The sequence below is a fragment of the Ascaphus truei genome, chromosome 4, assembly GCF_040206685.1.
Source record: "Ascaphus truei isolate aAscTru1 chromosome 4, aAscTru1.hap1, whole genome shotgun sequence".
In the NCBI taxonomy this organism is placed as follows: Eukaryota; Metazoa; Chordata; class Amphibia; order Anura; family Ascaphidae; genus Ascaphus; species Ascaphus truei.
The window spans coordinates 355,283,195-355,307,906 of record NC_134486.1 but is presented as its reverse complement, the minus strand read 5'-3'; the positions used below and the strand labels follow the sequence as shown (position 1 = coordinate 355,307,906).

The window sequence follows — 24,712 nt, the reverse complement described above, 5'->3', positions numbered from 1 at the left end:
CAAGCGCTTGCCTCAAGCATCCTGCTGCCCTGCTCTTGCATTCTGCCGTGATTCTCTGTTACGTTGACCTCAGCTTGTACCCGGACCGCTGCCTTCTCTGACCCCTGACTTCAGCTTGTATTTGGACTCCCACCTTCTCTTCTCCTGGACCCCAGCTACGCACAACGACCATCCGACTTCTCCAATCCCAGACCACGGCGAGTATATAATACCATTCTGACCTCTCCAATCCTGACCCAGCTACACAACCATGACCATGGCAATCCGGACACGGTTATGCGGTTGTAGGTCGGTGTACTCTGAGATCCCCACCTCAGCCTCGCAGTCCCGTCCTGTTTGTGGTGAGCACTCGTTACAGACACGCAGCATAGTAGGGATGTCAGGGATTCCTTTACCCCCCTTAAGCGGCTCCTTGCACATCACTTCGCACTTGCATCTTTCCATTTTGGCACCCGAGATGAAGAGAAACACTACCATGGAGATTGCTTGACAGGTTCTGCCCGAAGGTGGCCAAACTTGGGCCACGTACTGCAGAACAGGAAGAATCTCAATCCGCAGTACCATTTTTTTTCCCTCTATGGTGAGGGGTCTGAGGCGCCATAGTCCAATCTTCTGCTTCACTTTGCTCAGTCTTTCATTCCAGCTCTTCAGGGCCGCACCTTTGCTATTCATGTCAAACCAGACGCCCAAGATTTTGATGAGACCTGCTCTGAAGGGGAAGGGCAAGGGGTCGGAAGTTAGGTTCCACTGCCCAAATAGATTGGTCTCCAACTTCCCACAGTTGACTTTTGGTCCTGAGGCTTTCCCAAAGTCCTCACACGTCTGGATGAGCGTCTTCACCGACCGGCTATCTGCGCAGAAGATGGTGACGTCATCCATGTATAACGAGCACTTCACTTCACATCTCTGGGGTCCTGGCGTGACGATCCCTCTGATCCAAACATCTCGTCTGATGCACTGGGCGAAGAGCTCTATCCAACAGACAAAAAGGAGAGGTGAAAGAGGGCAGCCTTGCCTAACCCCTGGGAGTACAGGGAAGGAGTTATTCTTCCATCGATTCACAATCGCCACACTGCAAATATCAAGGTACATCAGGTTAACATAAGAACAGAACATCTCCCCGAGCCCATACCCACGCCTGCACTGTGCCCATGAGTGGGAGACACTGTCAAAGGCCTTCTCCTGGTCCAAGCTGACCAGGGCAGCTCGGACGCGGCCGTGTTTGATGTAGTGGAATGTGTCTCTGATTAGGGTGAGGCTGTCTGCGATCCTGCAGTACTCCTGCAGTACTTTCACTAGGATCTTGCAGTCCACGTTCAGGAGCGAGATGGGACGCCAGTTCTTGAGGTCGCACCTCTCCCCCTTCTGCTTGCACAAGAGCGTCAGCAATCCTTCCCAATGTTGGGGGCATCCTGCCCTCTGCTTCCATCTCCCTGTAAAGTTCGAGCAGGTATACAGTATATAACTCAGCTGGGATGCCATCTCTGCCTGGCGTCCTACCCGTCTTAAAGGATTTGGTTGCAGCATGGAGCTCATCCAGCGTCAGGGGGGTATTCATGCTGCTTTTTCTACCGGGTCGATTGTATTTGTAATCGTTAACAGGAATTTGGCAGCTTGGTTTTTGTCTGATGCTTCTGGGGAGTAGAGGTCCTCGTAGAAATTTTTCATAACCCTGTGGTCAGAGAAGTGTACTGCGACCATAAAGTGCTGCCTGTGTTGTACCGCTTGGTGGCGAACAGCAAGTAAATCCGAGAATGCACAGAGCCATTCAGGCAGCCATAAGCATAGTTCACGGCACCCACTCCCATGGATCCCACACCGTCCATCAGGGATGCCTCCCTAATCATCGCCATGAGTAGCCTGAATGTCCCATCCATCTTTGATGTGCTAGAGATGCACCCACCCACCCCAATCGTGCAATTGAAATCCCCACCCATTGCCACTGCTCTGGAGGTCACAAGCCAAGGGTGCAGGTGCTGGAATAGTTCCAGGTGCTCATATATCCTCGGGGGATAGTTGGACCAGCCCCATAGGAGGGCCCATAGCTGGCCCCACTACAAGTCACTACGCGGGGCATGCACTGCACGTGAGAGGGACATTAATCACTGACAGAGAGATATCAGCACAAGGCATGACAGGGTCCCTAAAGAGATTAAGCTATACCCAGGCTGTCCAGAAGATGGCTATATTAAGTAACATAGGGTATCAAGCCTCTGCACCACCCTAGCGAGCAGAGATGAGGGTAGCTAGGGAAGAAAAGGTTCAGACAGCAGAATGGAGAAAGCAATTGTGTCCGTACAAAGATCACTGTGTATGTTGATGTGATAATAAAGCAACAGTTGAATTAATATAGGTCCTGGCGCCATCATTGCTATTGCATTGCCCAGCCGCATGAATCAAGCACCCGGGAAAATACCCTCTGTGCAAGCCAATATAAAAGAGACCTTCGATGTAAACTCCCTAGGAATTGGGCAGAAAGGGTAACAGGTATAAAGACAGTTGAGTAGGCAAAGGGTTTAATAAAAAGAAGTTCATGGGAAAAAGTGAGGAAGAGAGGAAAGGGGCAAGAACGGGAGAATTAATTTTCCCTTTTTTCAAGGTTGGTTTATAGCTGATGTGATACCAACACTGTCCTCTAGGTGCTAGAATAGGGCAGCTATGGGACTTTTCAACGCACAGAAAGGCCAGCAGCAGCTGCTGGCTAATTGAGCAGGCTGAACTCCTGATTGCACCTGGAGTTTTAAAAATCAGGAAGTGACTACACGCAAAGAGACTGACTGCTGTTCCCAGTGAAAGGGGACAGAGAAGTTCTCCCCAGCAAAAAAAGCTGGACAGTGGTCGCGGAGCCTGCTGGGACTACCTGGGTTGTTAATCCAGGGAAGAAGGAAGGACGCAAGACCGTGTTGAAGCAGGGATGTCCTGTCCTTAACATTGGACTTACAGAGGAGAGATTCTCTGAGCTTTCGTGGGGCTGAGCTCCCATAGGAAGGAAAGACACGAGGCTGCGCTGTAGCGGGGATGTCTGCTCCAAACCCTGGAGTAACAGATAACCGAAACACTTTATTGCTGTGTTCAGAGACTGTGTTCAGCTATACTAGTACCGGTTTGGGGTGGTAACCAGCTTAGCTGTCCATCCAGGTAGTAAGGGTTAAAGCTGAATGTGTACTTAGTCTCCTAAGAGGAGTAGGCGTTTGTTTTATGATTTTGTTTTGACTTAAAGGGACAGTGGGCCTGTTAGTGTATTATTGAATCCTTGTAAATAAACCCCATATAGAGAATACTAAATTTCCTGCCTTAATCTGGGACACAAGATCCTACGCTGTGACGGAGACATCAAACTGATTAAGCACAAAGATTATAATTTTAATGCATACATAATATGTTCATTCTATTATGTCTAAAGAACATATAATAAAACGGTTACAATCTAATAATTTATAATACATCAGAAAGGAACTGGATATAATGTTTCCACTAAAGGTAGAAGTAAAGCTTCTAAGGGAATTTCAGAAGATGGAAGGACTGCTATGATGTATTACACATGGACAAAATCAACTACTAACGGCTTTAAATTTCCCAAGGGAGCGATTTGTCTACTAAGGATGAAAATGACGTTTGTGAGGCTTTCTCAAATCTGGACAGATAGTTATAAAGTATACTGTATAAAGATTACCAAACACAACCATTCTTTCTGATCACTTAAGGCATTCAAAATAATCTGGGGTCTGACAAGATCAAAAGCCTGGTGCAAAATAAATATATATGGGCCCATTCATCGTGCTGGTAGAAGACATCAACACATTTGCAGAGTGTCTTATGGTTAAACATGCTACAGTATTTGGATAAACTTGATCACAGGTCTATATTATGTTATATCTGTACCCTATAAAAAATAGTATTGATACTGTGTTAATTGTTCATTTATAGCCTATTTAATTAGTAATATGTGAAGTCAGATAGCATGTGATTGACTGAGGCATTAGTTGTCAAACATTTTCTTGTGAACCTGTGCTAAACCATGTTTGTTTTTTAATCACCTACAGTATGTAGGTCATATTCATATGCAATTTAAGTAATCCACATGCATGCGTATGTGTTGGCTATTCATAAAATCAGCTGAGAACCACTCTATGAATAAAGATGTATATAAATAAAGATATACATGCATTTGACACTTATTTAAAACAATCCCTATCCGGACTATTTGATTTTGAGATGTTGAAATTGTGTCTAATTGTCAAATAATGCAAATAAAAATCATGTCATTAAACAACACTAAGATCAGCTTTTGTCATGGGCATTTCTTAGCATCAATAAGCATTTCCGGGAGTGGCAATAGGAAGAGGTAGGGTGGGGAAAGCGGGTGCAGAAACATTATTCTAAGTACAGTAGATGTATTGTTATCTCAGTTGTGGTCTGTCTTTATTTGTAGTGGTAAAAGCAATATCTCAGCTCAACATATTTCAATCAAATTTAAGAAACTTGCTTAACACGTTTCTTAAATGTAACGCTGCTAATGAAAGATAGAATATATCATTATTATTGCATAAACAGGTCCATGGATAAATAGGCCCATACAAGAGTAATTTTTATTGTGCATTCCTTGCCATAAGGATAGGGACGTCTGTGTCCAAACTGGTATGGATCTGGTCTAAAAAATAATCTAGAATCAAATGTATCAAACTTGAAGTTGTTTGTTTTTTTTTACAGTACATTATAAAACTAAAGGATGTTATATTAATTGAGCTGCTAAAAAGTGGTAAATCATTTTGCTTGATGAAATTCTCCCTATTATGGATTATATTTCATGTGGAATTATTGTCCAGTTCTAATGTAGAGTAATATTGCAATCAAATGCACCACCACCAAAAAGGTAACTATGTAATAAAAATACAAGTTAACAACGGTTTGTAATGTCGGGTGTGAAATGCCAGCATGCCATCAGCCAATGTATGGTCAATTATGGTCACTTGCCGGTCAAGCTGACTTTCTAGCTCACAATTGTGTTCTGCCAAAAAAAAAAGCTGCCAGTTTGCTTAAAAAAATTAAATAAATAAAAACTGCACATGAAGAGAAAAATGTAAAATGTTAAAAATAAAAAAAAGCAGGTGGGAGACAAAACTGGAAATTGGCCTGACTTACTAAAAACGGGTAAGCTATTTAAAAAGTATGATGGTAAAGGTATGAAAATGCCTACACTGAGGAAGAAATAGCCAAGTGATGGCAGCAATTCAGCCTGCAAGCACTTGCTTTCAAAGTGGTCATTGTGAGTTCAACTTTCAAGATCTAAGAAAACTGCTAGCAATTTCACAGAAAAACAGGAGGTTGTAGGTTAGATCCCCAAAGCCTTGGCTTTTAACATTTTGCTAGCAATAAAAGCTTTATACTAACTTATCAACTAATAAATCTGGCACATTATTGCCACAACAGCAAAATAGCAAAACAAACGGCAGCTAAGCCATGAAGCTGGAGAAAAGGCACCATCTTTCATTGCAAACTTTCAGCCCACTTAGTCCATCTAAATGCCCAATAATAGAAAAATGATAGATAATTTAATTTTCCTGCCATCACGACTCCTAGCAGAGGAGATATATGTTCTCTACAAAAAAATACAGAATCATGATAAAGTAAAGCAGCAGAAATTACATTTCTATTAAAAATACAAAAGACAAAATACAAATACAGCTCAATCCCCTTATAACGCTGTGATGGGGTCCAACGAATCGCATCACGCTATAAGCGGAACGCGTTAGAAATAATGTACAATTGTATGCATTGTACAATAAAGTATTTAAGATACCAATAACCTTGTTGTAAAGTATTCATAAATACGAAAATTGGGAGCCCCGCTTGCATCGCATTATAAGCGGATTTGCGTTGTGTAGCGTTTAGAATAATCTTTAGCTTACTGCACAAGTACCAATTTAATATATTTATTACTTCATTCTTTAGCTTACAAAGTACTGGTTGAATATATTTATTAACACAATTGTTTGTATGGGTGCTCAAGAAAAAAAACCAAGAGAAACATGCTTGAAGCAGCAAAACATTTAGCACTGCGCAATCTGTTTTTTGCTTTTACAGGATTGAAGCAGTCGGTCTCCGCAGCTGATCTGTCTTCATTTCAGTTCCGGCGACCCCCTGCTTTCACAGATACTTACCTTTTTGGGGGTGCCGGTGTCCCTGTGCAATTTAAATGTCCAGGTCACAAGGACAAAAAGGAAGTAGCAAGGGATGATGTCAAGGCTTCCTATTGATCTGTGTGATGCGGGCCATTTAAGCCACCATTTCGTTAGGCACACAAGCTCTTTCACTGCAGAGATATTGGTACCCCCTATGTAGCTAAGTATCTCTGGAAGCAGGGGGTCCATGTAGCTAAAATGAACACAGTTCAGCTCTGAAGTCTCCCTGATTTCAATCCTGTAATAAAAAATAAATTAAAACCGTACAGTGCTACATGTTTTGCTGCTTTAATAGCTCTTCAATGAAAATTGCTAAAATAGTGGCCGCCACAATCAATTTCTTATAGGGTATTGAATATTTATTCAAAATTACATAACTCCTAACCAGTGGGGCAAACAAAAAAACAGTTATGGTTCCTGTAAGAGACGTGTGCAGAGGTACGAAATGGAGACCGTTTAAAGTGAAACTTAAATTAGGCTTTATTGCGCCTGTCCCTTTAACACAGCAAAAACATTATATCAAAAGAAAACCTACTCTGCTTTGGAGAATATCTACACATGTAGTCCAGCCCTCTCTAACTGGGTGGTTAGCTAAGCTAATTACCAGCCCAAATATATATATACATACATACAGATATATAACAGTCGCATAAGAAAGTCTTATCTGTTTCTTGTAGCTGTATGGGAAGGCCGCTCTGCTCTCCTGGGTCCGCACCCTTGTGTGCTATGCAAGATCAGGATCCAGGTTCAGAAATCTTGTCCCCTTTGTCTTGCTGTCAGCCTGCAGTCTCTTTGCAGCTGAAGACATCTGTCTGTTCCCCAGGTCAACCCAGTTGTGGACTAGGGAACACTCTGGTCTGTCTTTCCTTGGGTCAGCCCCCAATTGTGAGACTAAGGAATCCCATTTCTGTCTCAAAACAGGCTATTTCTGAGAGAGCTCTAATCAGTCAGGTGGAGTTGGTTAGTTGCTGGTATGCAATTAACCAGCACACTGCTGGATTAGAGGCAAGTTTCTTAACAGGGATAAGTCCCTGTTACATTTCCCATAAATATAGCGCCGGTCTATGATAGTATAACTTTGCAATAATATTCAATAAGACAACATATTTAAAGAAAGCCATCAAGATAAAGACATTTGTGTACTCACAAACATTTCTGAGGGGTGTCTGCCACAGCGTGGTCAGCCGCAATTAAAGATGAAAAAAGTGAAGCCGATGACAGCTGAATGGAGACAGGGACAAAAAACATTTAAAATATGATATGTATATGATGTCATGGATAAAAAGGAGGTAAACCGTCATCCAGTGCATTTCGCACCAATTCTTGATAAAGCACCAATTGAGGCAAAACGTGTTGGAATGCTGTTTGGCTCCCTTTTATCCATGGTATCATATACATTTCATATTTTAAATGTTTTTTGTCCCTGTCTCCATTCAGCTGTGCACTGCTTCATTTTTTTCATTGAATATATTTATTAGTTTAATGCTTTACTGCGCAGGTACCTATAACGAGTGCTCACCACAAACAGGACAAGACAGCAAGGCTGAGGATGTAGATAATCACCGACCTACAACCGTGAGACCAGGTCCGAATTGCAGAGTCAGGAGCGTGTAGCCGGGTCAGGGAAGGAGAGTTCGGGTAGGTCAAGGTACTTGCCGTATTCAGGGGTTGGAGAGTGGAGAGTAGTCGTAATCCGTAGCCGAGGTCGAGGAGAGAGCGGGAATCCAGAAGCGAGCCGAAGTCCATGGGTTCGAGAAGGCAGAGGTCCAGGTACAAGCTGAGGTCACAACGAAAAGACAAGGCGAGGCACAGTGACAGCAACGAACAGCTAGCACAGGTACATAAACAGAAGTTTATGCTAAGCCAGTTTGTGGGAGAACTGGCTCAGTACTTAAAGGGAGGCAGCCAATGGTAATGGCAGCACACAGCTGCAGGGTAATGAGAAATCAGACTTGGCTGTCCAATGATAGGCAGGGGCGTAGTGCATCGCAGGTGAGGAGTAATTGAATGAATTAGCCCCTCGTGTGCTTCTGAAAATGCGGCGCCGCCGTGTATTGGAGACAGGAGCGTCCTCCGTTGCGTCACGAGAGGCGGTGCGGGGGCGGAGCCTAGGTCTGGTGCTGGCAGGAGTATTGTGGAGCTCACGCGCAGTGCACGCATGAGGGGCATCACCCAATGCATCATGGGGGCGGGAACGTGGTCCAATCCTCACAGTACCATTTTAATATATTTATTCGTTGATACGTTAGTTTACGGCGCCAATACCAGTTTAATAAATGTATTACTTAATGCTTTAGCTTAATACACAAATAATAAGTTTACGATATGTATTACTTAATGCATTAGCTTACGACGCAGGTACCAGTTTAAAATATGTCTTATTTAATGCTTTATCTTACTGTGCAAATACCAGTTTAATATATTTATTACAGAAAAAAAAGAAGAGTGCGCGCTCCATGGTGTGATAGACTATAAAACTATTTATTGCATCTAGGATATGCACCTACATAATAATAGAATTAAAATGCATGGGAAAGAATCTGTATAGTCACCACCCCGGAACAAAGAACTAACCGATAGATTGTCCAAGGATTTCCAAGAGTAAACGTCCACATAGGCCGACCGCCAGACAATGTATGTCGCCTCAGATTCTCAAATGGAGACAGTCTATGGCTGGACCAGAGCAGCAGTGCTGGACAGGGCTAGATGAACCGCCCAACAAATCCCACACTGGTGAAACTGAACTCCGCTCCACTCTGTCCACTTCCAAGTCTCCGCCCAACCTGTTTCATCGCCTAACACGGCAACTTACTCATGGATAACGATGACGGGGAAAACCAGGACTGAAGAATATAGGGAGCAGTAACCTAACCCACAAAACATACACCTATGGGGGAAATCAATTCATATAGTAAATGGGCAAATATAGCCAGACCTCAATCAACAAATGACCCTTCATTAACCCATCAAATGCATACACAAATTGTAAAAAAAAAGGCATAAATTAGACATATACTGTATATGTAGCCCCCTTGCTAAAACCAGACCCTTTTAGCATGAAGGCTAGGGCAGTACTCTGGCTGTAAATCAAAAGCCGTTGTGTACTGTTTGACATATCCCTGTCCTATGATGTACATAGGCATGACAACACGGCAGCTCCGCTTCCGTGTTCTCGAACTTGTACGTAACATTAAAAATGCCGCGCTTGATTTTAATAAGCGAAAGAAATTAACAACAGTGGCACGTCATTTTAGTATTATCCACAATTCCGATTTTGGCCTTTTAAAGGCCTTTGCAATAGACCATGTGTTCTTGGGGGTACGGGGTGGTGACTTGGAGAGGGCCCTCCTGCAGCGTGAGTGCCGTTGGATTTTTAAACTGTGCACTTTACTGCCGGGTGGCCTTAATGAATATACAGGATATGCCATGTTCTTGTGATTGATCCTTAAACGTCCTGTTTTTTTCCCCCATGCGCACATGTTCAGTTTAGAGTTATACTCCATTCTCTGGATTTGTGTTTTATTGCAAATGTCATGCCACGATTCTCTCTTATTAAAATCTCTGTCAGCAAATTATTTGCCTTTTATGTCATTTGATTTGATTTAAAAAAATGTTTTTGTTATATTTCATCCTTTTTACCACCTTCCCTTCTTCTTTGTTCTAATTCTTTATCCTACTGTAGTGTTGTCCTTTTGGTGATGATTCTGTATTACATGATCAATGTGTAGATTTATGATATGCTTTACACTGTCTTTGCTATTTCAGAAAGTGAGTGATTTTCAAGTTGCAAAATTCAACTATGGAAATCGCAATGACTGCCTGAATCTTGCCATTTTGCTTCTATTGTGTTTACATCACTTCGCTCCCCTGATTGGATGAGTCAGTGGGAGGGTTTCCCTGGTGAAAAGACTGAATAGCTTGCTGATCGACCTTAACAGCAGGACGCATGAGTGTCTAGAGTATTAGAATATCTTCTTTACACATGACGTACCGGATCGCAAATGTGCAGCTGATCGCAATACAGGCTCAACACTAGGTAATTCACGAATGCGCAGTACCTCCGCTTTCTGCAGAGCTCATTGGTGAGCGTCACAGCTGATGCGCAATAAATAGATTACATGGTTGCACAGTTTTTAAGCCCCCGGATGAAGCCAAGGGGCGAAACGTATGTTGGGGATAGTGTTTATACTCCCTGACGCCCCTCTTTCATCTACTGCAGAGCTGACTCCTGTTATTCTGGATCAGGTTTATTTTTGCATTCGGACTCTTCTCTTTTGATACGTCCTTACAGTAGCATCTTATCTTCATATGTATGGACTGTAAACTGACTTTGTGCAGCTTAATAGCACTCTCAATATTAGTGTCATATACACACTTTTTTCTAACTCAGAATTCCATTTCTCTGTTACTCTCAGGTCTGGTTCTATTTGTGTGGGAGGTGTCCATTTTTGCCTTCTTTACTGGAACTTTGGGGAGGGAACTGTTTTCTTTATTTTAGGACACATTTCTGTTATCAGTGTGCATATTATATTATCTGCTTTAGTCAGTGTTGCAGCTGAGGTATACTTTAGTACATACATATTTAGTTTCCTGCATTAATAGATTTATCCTCAGACTGGCCAGTCTCATTGGGTGAGGGATTTATTGTAAACCCTATGCACCAATCTGTTTATTTCTGTGAGCCTGTACTGTGATCTGTGATCTACTTCTGCATGCTATTATTTGATGTGGGGTTTTTTCTTCCCCAATTATAGTATTTATAGAGGATAGTGTCAGGGACTGTTCTAACTTAAATGTTCATTTATGTGATGCTTCTAATAAAATTTGTATGTTTATTATACATTTGAGTATACTTGAGTGCTATTCATGAGACACTTTTTTCTCTACAGTACTTGTTTTCATATATCTTTGTTCCAAGCACACTTATATGAGTACTCTGTATTCCATTATAGTCTGTAGCAGGCATTTCTCTTGTGTTTGTGTATATATATATATATATATATATATATATATATATATATATATATATATATATATATATACACAAACACAAGAGAAATGCCTGCTACAGAATATAAATCAGGGCTATATATATACATGTCTTTCTCCTCCTGTGCAATAATCCCTGTTATGGGCAGGTTTGCCAGGAGTAATCATGGGGTTTGTCCTCACCTCCTGTGCTGTGTATTATTAGTGAAGGAAGTGACACCAGGCTCTGTGTCCACTTACAGTGACATAGGGGTGGTGCCTACTGAATCTATATAATATGCAGCACTTCCTCTATTTAGTCAGTGTGCCTCACCACCTGAGTGAGGCGAGTCTGTCCAGCAACCTGTCAGGGCACTGGCAGTGTTTGTGGCCCTCCCTCAAGGGAGTGGTGTGGACGACTATTCCTCTTACTCTACCAGGGAGTAAGGGAAGACCTAGACCTGCTTTCAGTGCCCTCGTCTGTGAGTGTATGGTCAGGGACTTCCTTTGGGTTGGAAACCTGAGATGAGCGGCTAGACCGGCCGCTATGATGGGCGGCTGTCCATGTATGGTAACAATAAAGATGCCAAAGAAAGATATCGCTTCTGTCCTGATTGTGGAGTCACTTGGGAAGAAGGTGCACATAGAGGTTCTCTTTCAGAGACTCCTCCCTACTACGCTGGGGGTCTGGAACAGATGGAGGTGCTGTACCATGAGTGAGTATAACTCAGCAATACCTCATAAGCCAGTCCTGATGCCATTCCCCATAATACCATCAAGCGGGAGACTCAGGAGTCCTGTAAGCCAGCAGGTGCACCACACTATTATACCTTGTAACATGGGTCAGTGTCCACATAGGGGGGGCAATATGAGATTGGCCCGGGCAAACACCGTTACATATATATATATATATATATATATATATATATATATGTATATATATATATATATATATATAGGTTATGGTGGGTAAAAAAAGTGACTAAAACCCTCCACAGTAAAGCACAAAGCAACTGTAAATATTCCTGTATATTCATTTGCATGTCTTAGACAGGTCTGCAACCCTGTCTTTCACCAAGTGCTGTGTGCTGGGTGATAATGGTGAAAGACAGGGTTGCAGACCTGTCTAAGACATGCAAATGAATATACAGGAATATTTACAGTTGCTATATATATATGTATGTATGTATGTCTTTATTTGTATAGCGCCATAAAATGTACATAGCGCTTCACAGTAGTAATACATGTCATATAAATAACAAATATAAATAACAGATCATGGGAATAAGTGCTTCAGACATACTGTAAAAGTAACATTAAGGAAGGAGTCCCTGCTCCGAGGAGCTTACAATCTAATTGGTAGGTAGGGAGAACGTACAGAGACAGTAGGAGGGAATACTAGTAAGTGCGTCTACAGGGGGCCAAGCTTTGTGTCATGTGTCCATGATTATCCAGTGCTACTCATATGCTTCTTTAAGCAGATGTGTCTTAAGGTGGGTCTTAAAGGTGGATAGCGAGGGGGCTAGTCGGGTATTGAGGGGAAGGGCATTCCAGAGGTGTGGGGCAGAAAGTGAGAAAGGTTTAAGGCGGGAGAGAGCTTTAGATACAAAGGGGGTAGTAAGAAGACTTCCTTGAGAAGAACGCAAGAGTCGTGATGGTGCATAGCGAGAAATTAGGGCTGAGATGTAATGAGGGGCAGAAGAATGTAAAGCTTTAAAAGTGAGCAGTAGAATTGAGTGTGAGATACACGATTTAATCGGAAGCCAGGAGAGGGATTTCAGCAGGGGAGACGCTGAGACAGATTTAGGAAAGAGTAGAGTGATTCTGGCAGCAGTGTTTAGGATAGATTGTAGGGGAGACAGGTGAGAGGTAGGAAGGCCGGACAGCAGGAGGTTGCAGTAATCGAGACGTGAGAGAATGAGGGCCTGAGTCAGAGTTTTAGCAGTTGAGTAACAGAGGAAAGGGCGTATCTTTGTGATATTGCGGAGGAAAAAGCGACAAGTTTTAGAAACGTTTTGAATATGAGAGGAGAATGAGAGAGAGGAATCAAGTGTGACCCCTAGGCAGCGTGCTTGGGCTACTGGGTGAATGATCGTATTTCCAATAGCAATGTGGAAGGATGTAGTAGGGCCAGGTTTGGGAGGTAGTATAAGGAGCTCTGTTTTTGCCATGTTAAGTTTCAGTCGGCGGATGGCCATCCAGGATGATATTCCAGAGAGGCATTCAGAAACTTTGGTCTGTATAGCAGGTGTAAGGTCAGGGGTTGAAAGGTAAATTTGTGTGTCGTCAGCATAGAGGTGATATTTAAACCCAAAAGATGTGATTAGGTCACCTAGAGAGAGTGTGTAGAGAGAAAAGAGAAGGGGTCCCAGGACAGAGCCCTGGGGTACCCCCACAGAGAGATCAATAGAGGAGGAGGAGGTGTTAGCAAAAGAGACACTGAAGGTACGATGGGAGAGGTAAGAGGAGATCCAGGATAAAGCTTTGTTCCGAATACCAAGAGTATGGAGAATGTGAAGGAGAAGAGGGTGGTCCACGGTGTCGAATGCTGCAGAGAGGTCGAGTAATATGAGCAGAGTGTAATGACCTCTGTCTTTGGCAGCGTGGAGGTCGTCAGTTATTTTAGTGAGGGCTGTTTCAGTAGAGTGAGCAGTGTGGAAGCCAGATTGTAGAGGGTCTAGTACAGAATAGGTGTTGAGAAAGTGTAGCAATCGAGAGAATACAAGACGTTCAAGGAGTTTGGAGGCAAAAGGCAGGAGGGAGACAGGTCGATAGTTAGAAGGACAGGTAGGGTCAAGCTTGCTGTTTTTGAGTAATGGTATAACGGTTGCATGCTTGAAGGATGAAGGAAAGGTACCAGAGTAGAGGGAAGAGTTAAAGATCTGTGTGAGCATAGGGATTATAGAAGGAGCAAGAGGTTTTAGGAGATGGGAGGGAATGGGATCAAGAGGGCAAGTGGTAGAGGGAGAAGAGGAGATCAGCAGTGATACATCCTCCTCCGAGATAGCAGAAAAAGAGTCAAGAAAGACAGGAGGAGAGTTGGGAAGCATTGTGGGATGGGAAGAGGCAACAGATGGGATGTTCTGCCGTATGGACTCCACCTTTTTCTTAAAAAAGTCAGCAAAGTCCTGAGGTGAGATGGAGGAAGAAGAGGAGGCAGCTGAGGGTGGTCTGAGTAGAGAGTCAAAGACAGAAAAGAGACGGCGTGGGTTAGACTTGTGTGTGTTGATTAGTGATGAAAAGTAGGTTTGTTTAGCCTGAAAGAGGGCAGAGTTGAAACAGGATAGCATAAATTTGTAGTGAATGAAGTCTGCGAGCTTATGAGATTTCCTCCAGAGGCGTTCAGAGGAACGAGTGGAGGAACGCAGCATGCGTGTGTGGGAGTTTAGCCAGGGTCTGGGGTTAGAAGGGCGAGGACGGCAGAGAGAAAGTGGGGCATGAAGATCAAGAGAGGAAGATAAGGCAGAGTTGTAGTTCCTGACCAGGTTGTCAGGGTCTGAAGCAGAACTGAGAGAGGAGAGGGAGGAGCGTAAAGTGGAATCAAGAGCTGGTAGGTTAATAGAGCGCAGGTTTCTGCAAAAACGAGGGCGAGATGGAGATGGAGATGGAGAGAAGCGAGAGAGAGAAAATGAGATGAGGTGATGGTCGGAGAGAGGAAAAGGGGAAATGGAGAAGTCGGAGAGAGAGAAGTTTTTAGTGAAAACCAGGTCTAAGTAGTGGCCATCCTTGTGGGTGCTGGCTGCAGTCCACTGTTGAAGGCTAAAAGAAGAGGTTAGAGAAAGAAAGCGGGAAGCCCAAGGGAGAGAGGGGTCATCGATGTGGCAGTTGAAGTCCCCAAGGAGAAGAACAGGGGAGTCTGAGGAGAGAAAGAAAGAGAGCCAGGATTCAAAGTGAGAGAGAAAGGCAGAAGGGGAATGAATAGAGGAAGGTGGGCGATAGATGACCGCCACATGGACCGGGAGAGGAGAGAAGATCTGGACTGTGTGAGCCTCGAAGGAGGGAAAAGCAAGAGAGGGGGGAATAGAAACTGTTCTGTAACGGCAGAGAGAGGAGAGCAGGAGCCCCACGCCTCCACCCCTGCCACCAGGGCGTGGAGTGTGGGAGAAGGAAAGGCCACCATAGGAGAGGGCAGCTTCCAGAGCAGAGTCAGACTGAGTGAGCCAGGTCTCAGTTATAGCAAAGAGAAGCAGGGAGTGAGAGAGAAAGAAGTCATGCACAGAGAGGAACTTGTTAGAGAGGGAGCGAGCATTCCAAAGGGCACAGGAGAAAGGGAGAGAGGAGGGAGGGTGGCAGGGGATGGGTATGAGGTTAGAGGGGTTGACACCAGAAGGAGTAGAAGTTGCATGTGGAAGGCGAGGATGAGAGCAAGTAGAAATAAGGCAGGGACCAGGATTGGGAGAGATATCCCCAGAAGCAAGGAGGAGAAGCATGGACAGAAAGAGAATGTGAGAGGATGATTTGTAGGGGTGTGTTTTAGTGCAGGCGGCATAACTGTGTGGTGACAGAGGGCGCAGGTAAGAGAAGAGTTCATGTGAACTGAGAAGTGGTGAAGTAAGGAGAGATGGCGAAATATGAATAGAGTTAGAGACATGATGAGGCTGGTGGAAGGAAGTGCATAATTTGAGAATAAGTGAGGTTACAGTAAATATAAAAAGTAAAGGTGGCATCACAGCAATAGTAATGTGTTGAGATGTGCAGTGTGGGATGATAACCTCCTTTCCAGCGTAGTTCAAATGCAGGAATCAGAAGCAGTAGATTGTGTTCACTTTTTCCACTTCTTTTTGAACTTCCTTTTTTAAACTTCCATACTACTTGAAAGATTTCTACTTAAAAGCATTTCTGCTTAAGAGCAAAGGCTCTTATATATATATACAGTGAAAACATTCATATGTAATTTGCCCTCAACGAGAACTCTGCTTCTGAGACAATGAAATCTATGTTGTAACAGACACAAGTAAAAGTGTGATTATATTGTGAATATGCTGAATAAAAGATGTCCTCAATGGCGGCTATTCATCGAGTCTAAGAACTATGAAAATAGTATTTAAAAAAGCAATTGTTTTATTAAAGAAAGATATTGCATTAAAAACAATGATAAATCTACAGTAATGCTGCGTTTTTGCACTAAATGTCTCTTACCTCCTATCTTAGTGGACAGCTCGCAAAATATGTGACAGAAACTTTAGGGAGGAAAGGAGTGGAATCATTGCACAATTTTGCTAAATCCAAATTCCTACTGGGCCCAGCTCAGGTGTAGGGAAATGGTATGCATGTGTAGTTTAGGGACAGACTGAAATGGTAATTAAGGATTAGAAATTACAGTAATTATCACAACAGTATCCTTCAAATTTCTGCAAGTTCAGGTTCTACAATTATCAGCATTTAAATATATTTGTGATACAAAAAACATATTCTGTTCACACCACTTGCTGAGATGGCTGAAGTAAAAACATTTTTTATTGTACAGTACTACAAATAGAAATTGTAAAACAGATTTAAGAAAATCTATGGCAAGATGGATATGAAACTGAATGTTACCCGTGTGCAGTTCTATGAAACGGTTTAGATTTGTAAACGATGAACGCGCTACTGTATGTATCAGGAGCACAAATTATATTTTGGATGATTTTCATTAAATGTAAGACACTTAATTAACAAACGTATTACAATGATGTGCAAAAAAAAACTATTATTTGCTGAGCATTTAATTGCACTTTGTGGAAAAGTGGTCACACCCTCTCCAGTAAACTGAATACAAAATAATGCATCAAGACAGCTTTGTGTTAGATTTACACATTTCTGCCATGGATATTTGGAGTGTGAATAGGAGGAAGAAAGTATTAAGATGTTTTTTGAAAAAATTAGGGGGGCGGGGGGAACTTACCTTTCAGTTTCCCGCTCCGTTTTAGTGGGAATCCAGTGGAAATATGGCAAATGTTGGAACTTTTCTTTTCCTGCTGCAACATAATATTTATTCTTCTCTATCTGGTCTGAGCTAAAAATGCGTTGTCCACTCATAGTATATAATCTGAAATCAAAATAAGAAAAATGTTATATTTAATTCTAAATACTGTAAATTACTGAATATAGTGCGTCTAATTTACAATGCAAAGAATAATATACACTTTTTTTTAAAGAAAAGATTATCGATACTCCATTATATACAAAAATTTCTCCCCCTGAGATAAACTTGTGGGGGTCTATGATTTAAAGCAATGTTGGTATTAAATTGTTCGTATTTAGAACATGCGTCTCTCCGCCACCACTATTTTGCCCTTGTTTTACCCTTCTCACATATCTTCATTCACTGAATGATCGGAGGAATAATAATAAGAGGAGTTCTAGAGAAGGTACGAGAGGCAAGCAGGAAAACTTGCTGTGCATCAAGAAGCATTTGTAGAACCTTGCTGGATAGGTCTTATTGCATATGCTGTGAAGTCATATTCGTCTTGCTCAGGAAAAGAGCAGAGAGCTGCCTGAGCTACAGTAGGGTAACCCTGCTTCAAAGCATATTGAACAGGGGTCATAGATCATTGACAGGGGTCATAGACAGGTCATTGACAGGGGTCATAGATCCTAAAATGTTTAACACTGTACAACAATAGCAGAAACAGATTAATAATATAGTTCTCAAAAAGGGTGCTTGCAACACATCATGTGGTCCAACACTAATGTATAAATAAAAAAAATAAAAAAAATAAGCATTTTGAGCAGCGACACTAGAAAACATTAAATATTGACATTCAGAATAAAGGAGACACTCCTTACTACATACAATACATCGTCATCCACAGTGAGTGAAGCAAATCGAGGTACAGCATCGTTTCGGGCTTTGCTGAGCCCTTTTTAAAGTGAAACTTCTTTGCTGGCACCTGCATGAATTGAAATTTCCATTGGCACAAATCTCCTTCATGGAGATGGAAGTGTCGGTGGAAGTGACGTCATTGTGTTTTGTAGCCTGCTGGGAGTTGCAGTTCGGGGGCCGGATGCATGCTGCTCCGCGAATGTACAGGAGTGGCCGTCGTGCTGAAGCAGCCATCGCTGCACACATGCGCAGGAGCGGCCGTAACTGCAGCGGACATGCACATGAATGGTCATGATCATGCATATGCGCAGGACCGCATGTCAGGAGCCCACGTCCCCGTGCACATGCACAGGATTTTCCATCGCCCGCAGAAGCTCAGAGGGGTATACCGAGCAGTACTAACTGGGTGCTAGTCCAGTTGGGTAGAGGGCTCAGGGATAGGTATCTGCCGGTATCGACACTGCTGTACAACCCCTTCCCCACGTCGGATCTCGGGCCAGCCACCACCGCTTTCCCAGCAGTCCAGGGACTGCCGCCCTGTTTACAATCCTCCGGTTGTATATGTCAGCACTGAGACTGCGCCTCCACCTCCTCCCGCAGACAGCAGCACTGCCAACACCAGCAGCAAAGAGCCCAAGGCCTCCATCCCGCGCTCCGGTAACACAGGCAGGCCCAGCCTGTGCAAAGGCGCAGGAGAGGTTGGGGACACTGGGCAGGAGAGGCCGTAAACACCGGCGAGAGGAAGAAGATTCAGGGAGAGACCCGGGGAAAAACGAGGGGGGTAAGAGAAGCCTGGGGGGTCTCTCTAATCCTGGGATCTCTCCGGATAGTGAGGGGGTCTCTCGGGGGGGTTTAGTGGGAGGGGGATCTCTTGTGAGTAACTGGAGGCTTCTCCCCCCGCCGGTCTCTGTGGTGGAAGAGAGTTCTCTTCTCGCTCCCCCACCCCCCACACCCAGCCAGCGCGGGGTCTCTGTAGTCAGTGAGGAAGTCTCTCCTTTTCCCTGCTGTGGACTCTGGTCAGTCTGAAAAGGCCTCTCTCGACCCCCGGGGTCTTTCCACAGCCTGGTAGGTCTCTATTGCTTACTGTCCCTCTTTCACTCCCCGGACCCTGACCTCGCAGTCCCCCTCTCGCAATCTGGACCTTTCCTCACAGTCCCCCTCATTCCTTGCAGTCCCCCTCTCTCCCCCCGGACCCTGACCTCGCAGTCCCCCTCTTTTCCCCCAGACCCTGTCCTCGCAGTCCTCCTCTCTCCCCCCGGACCCTGTCCTCACAGTCCTCCACACTCCCCAGGACCCTGTCCTCGATGATGTGATCTTTGAGCGCAGGGAAGGTGCCATCCCGTCACCAGCTACTTCATAGCACCATACACATGACATATGCACCGGATGTGAACGCAGCGAGGGCTGTGTTGCAGCGTACATGCAACTACACACGCGGGTTCTTTGGATAAGGCTTATTTATTTTAGCCTTAAAACATACAACACACCAAAACAAATAGCTTCTCATCAGCAAACAAAAGAAAAATTTATTTTTCTTCAGCAGACAAAACAAAATAGTTTCTCTTTAGCAGACAGAGTAAAAATAAGGCAGCTTCTTTTCTATGCAGGAGACAGATAGTTCATAAACCACGTACTTTGTTAACAGACCTTGTATCAAGCTGTTCTCTCTCCAGAGTTTCAGGGGATTTCCCTGCTTCAGACAGCATACAAAAAGACAGACCTTCTATCAGTAATCTCCTCTCTCCTGAACAGCTAGCCAGCATGTGTCTACAGCCTGGGGTTTTTAACACACCTTGATTAGGCAGCTGGGATCCAACTAATTGTCCTGAGGTTCCCAGCTGAAGTTAACCTAATCACTGCTGCACTGCAGACTAAACATATGTCTGCCAGGCATATAGCTGGTGGCTTTTATTTACCCTGTCACATTCCTCCCCTGTTAGTGTGTAGCTGAGGCTACGCACGGCTGAAGCCCGACCATCCACCCTAGAAAAGAAGTCAGCATTTGCGTTCTCTTTTCCCGGCCTGTGCTGAATCTCAAATGAGAAGGGTTGGAGGGCCATATACCACCTAGTTAATCTAGCATTGGAATCCTTCATACTATTTAACCACTTCAGTGGAGCATGGTCCGTCACCAAAGTAAAATGAACACCTGCCAGGTAATGCCTCAAAGCCTCGATTGCCCACTTTACTGCGAGGCACTCCTTCTCAATCACTGAGTAGTTTTTTTCCCTCGGGAACAATTTCCTACTCAGGAAAAGGATAGGGTGTTCAACTCCCTCAAACTGTTGTGACAACACTGCCCCTACCTCTATCTCTGATGCATCTGTTTGCACTACAAAAGAGCTGTTGAAGTCCGGGCTTCTAAGGACGGGACCCTCTGATAGACACCTTTTTATGTCCTCCAAGGCTCTCCGACAATCCCTTGACCATACCACTTGTGTAGGGGCACACTTTTTAGTGAGGTCCGTTAAAGGGGCTGCCACTTCCGAATAGTTGGGGATGAACCGCCGGTAGTACCCTGCGAAACCCAGCAGAGTGTACCTGCGTTTTTGTTTGGGGGGTCGGAACTTCTTTCAGGGCAACTACCTTGTCGGCTAGTGGCCTTACTTTTCCACCTCCCACTGCATACCCTAAGTATTTGGTTTCCGCCTTACCCAAGGCGCATTTCTTAGGGTTGGCTGTGAGCCCTGCCTCTCTTAGAGATTTGAGGACCGCTTTCAGCCTATTTAGATGGGCCCGCCAGTGTTTACTATAAATGACAATGTCATCTAGGTAGGCTGCGGCATAAGTCCTATGGGGTCTCAGTACCTTATCCATGAGTCTCTGAAATGTGGCTGGGGCTCCATGCAGTACAAATGGCATTGTCACAAACTGGTATAAACCCATGGGAGTGGCAAAGGCTGTTTTGCACTTGGACTTTTCCTCTAAGGGTATTTGCCAGTATCCTTTTGTCAAGTCCAGCGTGGATATATATTCCGCGTTACCAAGGGCGTCAATTAATTTGTCCACCCTTGGCATCGGATATGGTCAAACTTGGATACCGCATTGACCTTTCGGAGATCCACACAAAATCTTACCTTCCCATTGGGTTTAGGGACCATGACTAGTGGACTACACCACTCACTGCATGATTCCTCAAATCACTCCTAAGTGTAACATTTCTTGTACCTCCTTCTCTACCAGAGCCCTACGGCTTTCAGGCAACCTATAAGGATGGGAACGTACTTTTACCCCATGTGCTGTCTCGATCGCATGTGAAATGAAGTTAGTTTGCCCTGGTAAATCAGAAAAAACATCATGGAATTGTGTAATTATTGCTAACAAGTCCCCTTTTTGTTCAGAGGACAACTGTTTACCAATTGGGATTTTATCGTCACTCACGTCCCAAGTTCGTTTCCTCCTCCACCGGGTGGATGAATAGAGACCGCTGCATCTTTCAGGGTTTCAGCAAGTTCACATGGTAAATTTGTTTACCCTTCCTGGACCCTGGTTGAGCGATCTCGTAATCCACATCACCCGTACGGCGGAGTACTTCGAATGGGCCCTGCCATTTGGCCAGGAGTTTACTCTCGCAACTGGGTAACAACAACATCACCTGGTCTCCCGGGTGAAACACTCTCATGTGAGCATTCTGATTGTAATGTCTCTCCTGACTGTCCTGGGCTGATCTAAGATTCTCCCTAGCAAAATGGCCGACCACATCTAGGCGCTTCCTAAGGTCTAGTACATATTGCAGGGTATTCTTAGAAGGCGACCACTGTTCCTCCCAGGACTCCTTTAGGAGGTCTAGGATACCCTGGGGTTGGCGGCCATAGAACAATTCAAATGGAGAGAATCCCGTGGAGGCCTGGTGAACTTCCCGCACTGCAAACAGCAGAAAAGGGAGAAGTTCATCCCAGGCTCTCTTCTCTGAATCTACAAATTTCCTCAGCATCCCTTTTAGAGTTTGGTTAAATCTTTCCACCAATCCGTCAGTCTGTGGATGGTAGACCGATGTCCGAACAGACTTGACCTCTAATAACTTTAAGACAACCTGCATCAGTTTAGCAATGAAATGTGTACCTTGGTCTGTCAACATAACCTGGGGAAGTCCAACCCGTCAGAACAGTTCCAACAACTTGTTGGCTACTTGCTTCGCCGTTACTGTTCTCAGGGGGAACGCCTCAGGATATCTTGTTGCGTAATCAACTATTACAAGAATAAACCTGTGTCTTTTCGCAGAAGGTTCTAGAGGTCCTACCAAGTCTACCCCAATCCTCTCAAAGGGAACTGACACCAAGGGTAGAGGAACCAAAGGGGCTGGTTTTTGTCCTTTTGGACTAGTTAGCTGGCACTCCGGACATGCTGCACATAGCTTAGCAATATCACTATGCATCCCTGGCCAATAGAATCGGGATGAAATACGATCCAATGTTTTATCCCTGCCCAGGTGACCACCCCAAGGGACAGTATTGGCTAGAGTGAACACAGATTTAACGAATGACTTGGGAACCAATATCTGTCTGGTGACCTCCCCTGTTTGTGTCTGCCTAATCACCCTATACAGGATATCATTTGATAGCTCAAAATGGGGGAATACTATCACCCTCTGTGCATTTAAAATCTGCTCATCAATTTTCACCACCTTTTCATACTGTCTAGCAAGGACTGGGTCTTCCCTTTGCTTCTGGCAAAAGTCAGGGAGGTACAGGTCTGGTAAATCTCCAGGGCCCATATCCCCCTCCCTCTGGCCATCCCCAGCCATCACTTGTGACCTCTGACTACTAGAATGGTCACCTTGCGCCCAGATTTCTGCAACCAGTCCTGTTTGTCAGAGCGTCTTTGCTTCCGAGTCTTTTGAACCCGGTGTCTACTGGGAAAAAGGTCTGCCGAGAACGGGAACAGTTTGCCAGGGTTCTCCTGAGCCATAAAATGATGCTCCTCATGAGAGACTGGAGCCATTAGGTCCGAAAAGAAAGGCCAGTCCCGGCCGAGCACAACGGGGGCAGGGAGCAAAGGAGCGACTCCTACTTCGAGGTAAGACTCCTGACCTTTTACCTGTAGCCGGATTTTGGCCGTCGGTTAGCGTTTTACATCGCCGTGTATACATTCTATATTCCATGGGGAGTCAAAAGAACACACGTGAGTCGGTAACAGTTCCTGGAGGACCAGAGTTTTCCCAGAGCCCGAATCTACAAGGGCCTGGACGGTTTATCCCCCAATCAGGACTGGAAGTAGCCAGGGCTTGTAATTTTCTCCAGTGAAGGCCGAGGCGACGGTCCTGCTGAATGAACACTCCATCAGTGGACAGTCCATGTGCCGGTGGCCTTGTTCTCCGCAGGCAAAACATGGAGAAGGTTCCCTCGCAGGACGGGGCTGTGGATAGCGCTCCGCTGGACCGGATACTGGAGACCGGGCATCTGGTGGGTCCTGTGGGCGACGTCCTCGGAAGTTCCTCTCATTTTGCGACGAGCCGACATCAGGAAGGAGATGAGGGTCTCGGCGGGGACCAGCATTTGGACTCCGTCCTTGCTGGAACGACTGCTCCTTCTGTTGGACTTGGCGGTTGCGTATGGACGGGCCGTAGGTTCCCCGTTGATCCGATCTCCCTCTTTGGGTGTCCGCAAGTGCCGGTGGAGTCGGGTCCAGGACACTCGCCTGCTGCTCAGCCCCAAGGAAGTTCTCCACGAGTCGGACCGCCAAAGCTAGGGTTTCAGCAGCGTGTTGTTTTACCCACGAGCATGCGGAAGGGGGTATTATTTGTAGAAATTGTTCCAAAGCCACCTGCTCAAGAATTGCCTCCTTAGTGCACTCCTCGGGTTATATCCAGCGCGTACACAAGTCCAATAACCGCTGAGCGAGGACCCGGGGTCTCATCTTAGCGGTGTACTTCATGTTCCGGAACTGCTGCCGGTAGGTCTCTGGGGTCAGACATAAGCGATCCAGTATGGCGGCTTTTACTTGTCGGTAGTCCATTGCGTGATCTGCAGGGAGGCCCTGATATGAGGCCTGGGCTTCTCCTATGAGGAGTGGGCCAAAGCAGTTGCCCAGCGATCTGCAGCCCAGCCCTGAGTTTCGGCAACCCTTTCAAATGTCAGTAAAAAAGCCTCTGGTTCTTCATTCGGATCCATTTTCCTCAGGAGTATCGGGGGTTTGTTTGCAAGTTCTGGACTGGCAGACCCCTGGAATTTGGTCAGCAGCTTGGCCATCCGCTCCTCCTGTGCTGCATGCTGCTGGGCTAGGAGCTGGGTTTGCTGCTGCAATAGTCTTTCATCTCTCTCTGCTTGTAGCCGGGCCTGCTCCTGCATTAACTGTCCCTGCTGTCTGGTCTGCTCACACAGAAACTCTTTAAAAAATTCTTCCATTTTTTCCATTCTTGTGTGTGTGTGTGTGTGTGTGGCCCTTTAACTGCAGGGGCCTTTCAAAATCCCGGCACTTCTTGACACCATATGTTGCAGCGTACATGCAACTACACATGCGGGTTCTTTGGATAAGGATTATTTATTTTAGCCTTAAAACATACAACACACCAAAACAAATAGCTTCTCATCAGCAAACAAAAGAAAAATGTCTTTTTCTTCAGCAGACAAAACAAAATAGTTTCTCTTTAGCAGACAAAGTAAAAATAAGGCAGCTACTCTTTTCTATGCAGGAGACAGACAGTTCATAAACCATGTACTTTGTTAACAGACCTTGTATCAAGCTGTTCTCTCTCCAGAGTTTCAGGGGATTTGTGAATAGAAGTGAAAATAGGTGCGCAACTACAAACAATAAACAA

The 24,712-nt window shown here is 44.7% G+C and overlaps 1 protein-coding gene across 1 annotated transcript in view; it reads right to left on the bottom strand.

Annotated features, from left to right (window-relative positions):
* DCDC2C (doublecortin domain containing 2C) overlaps positions 1–24,712 on the bottom strand; it is a 289,074-nt gene that overhangs the window by 206,347 nt on the left and 58,015 nt on the right. Inside the window, exon 5 of the mRNA XM_075595053.1 lies at positions 17,035–17,178. Coding sequence (XP_075451168.1) covers positions 17,035–17,178 — 144 coding nt within the window. The remainder of the gene's footprint in view (positions 1–17,034; positions 17,179–24,712) is intronic.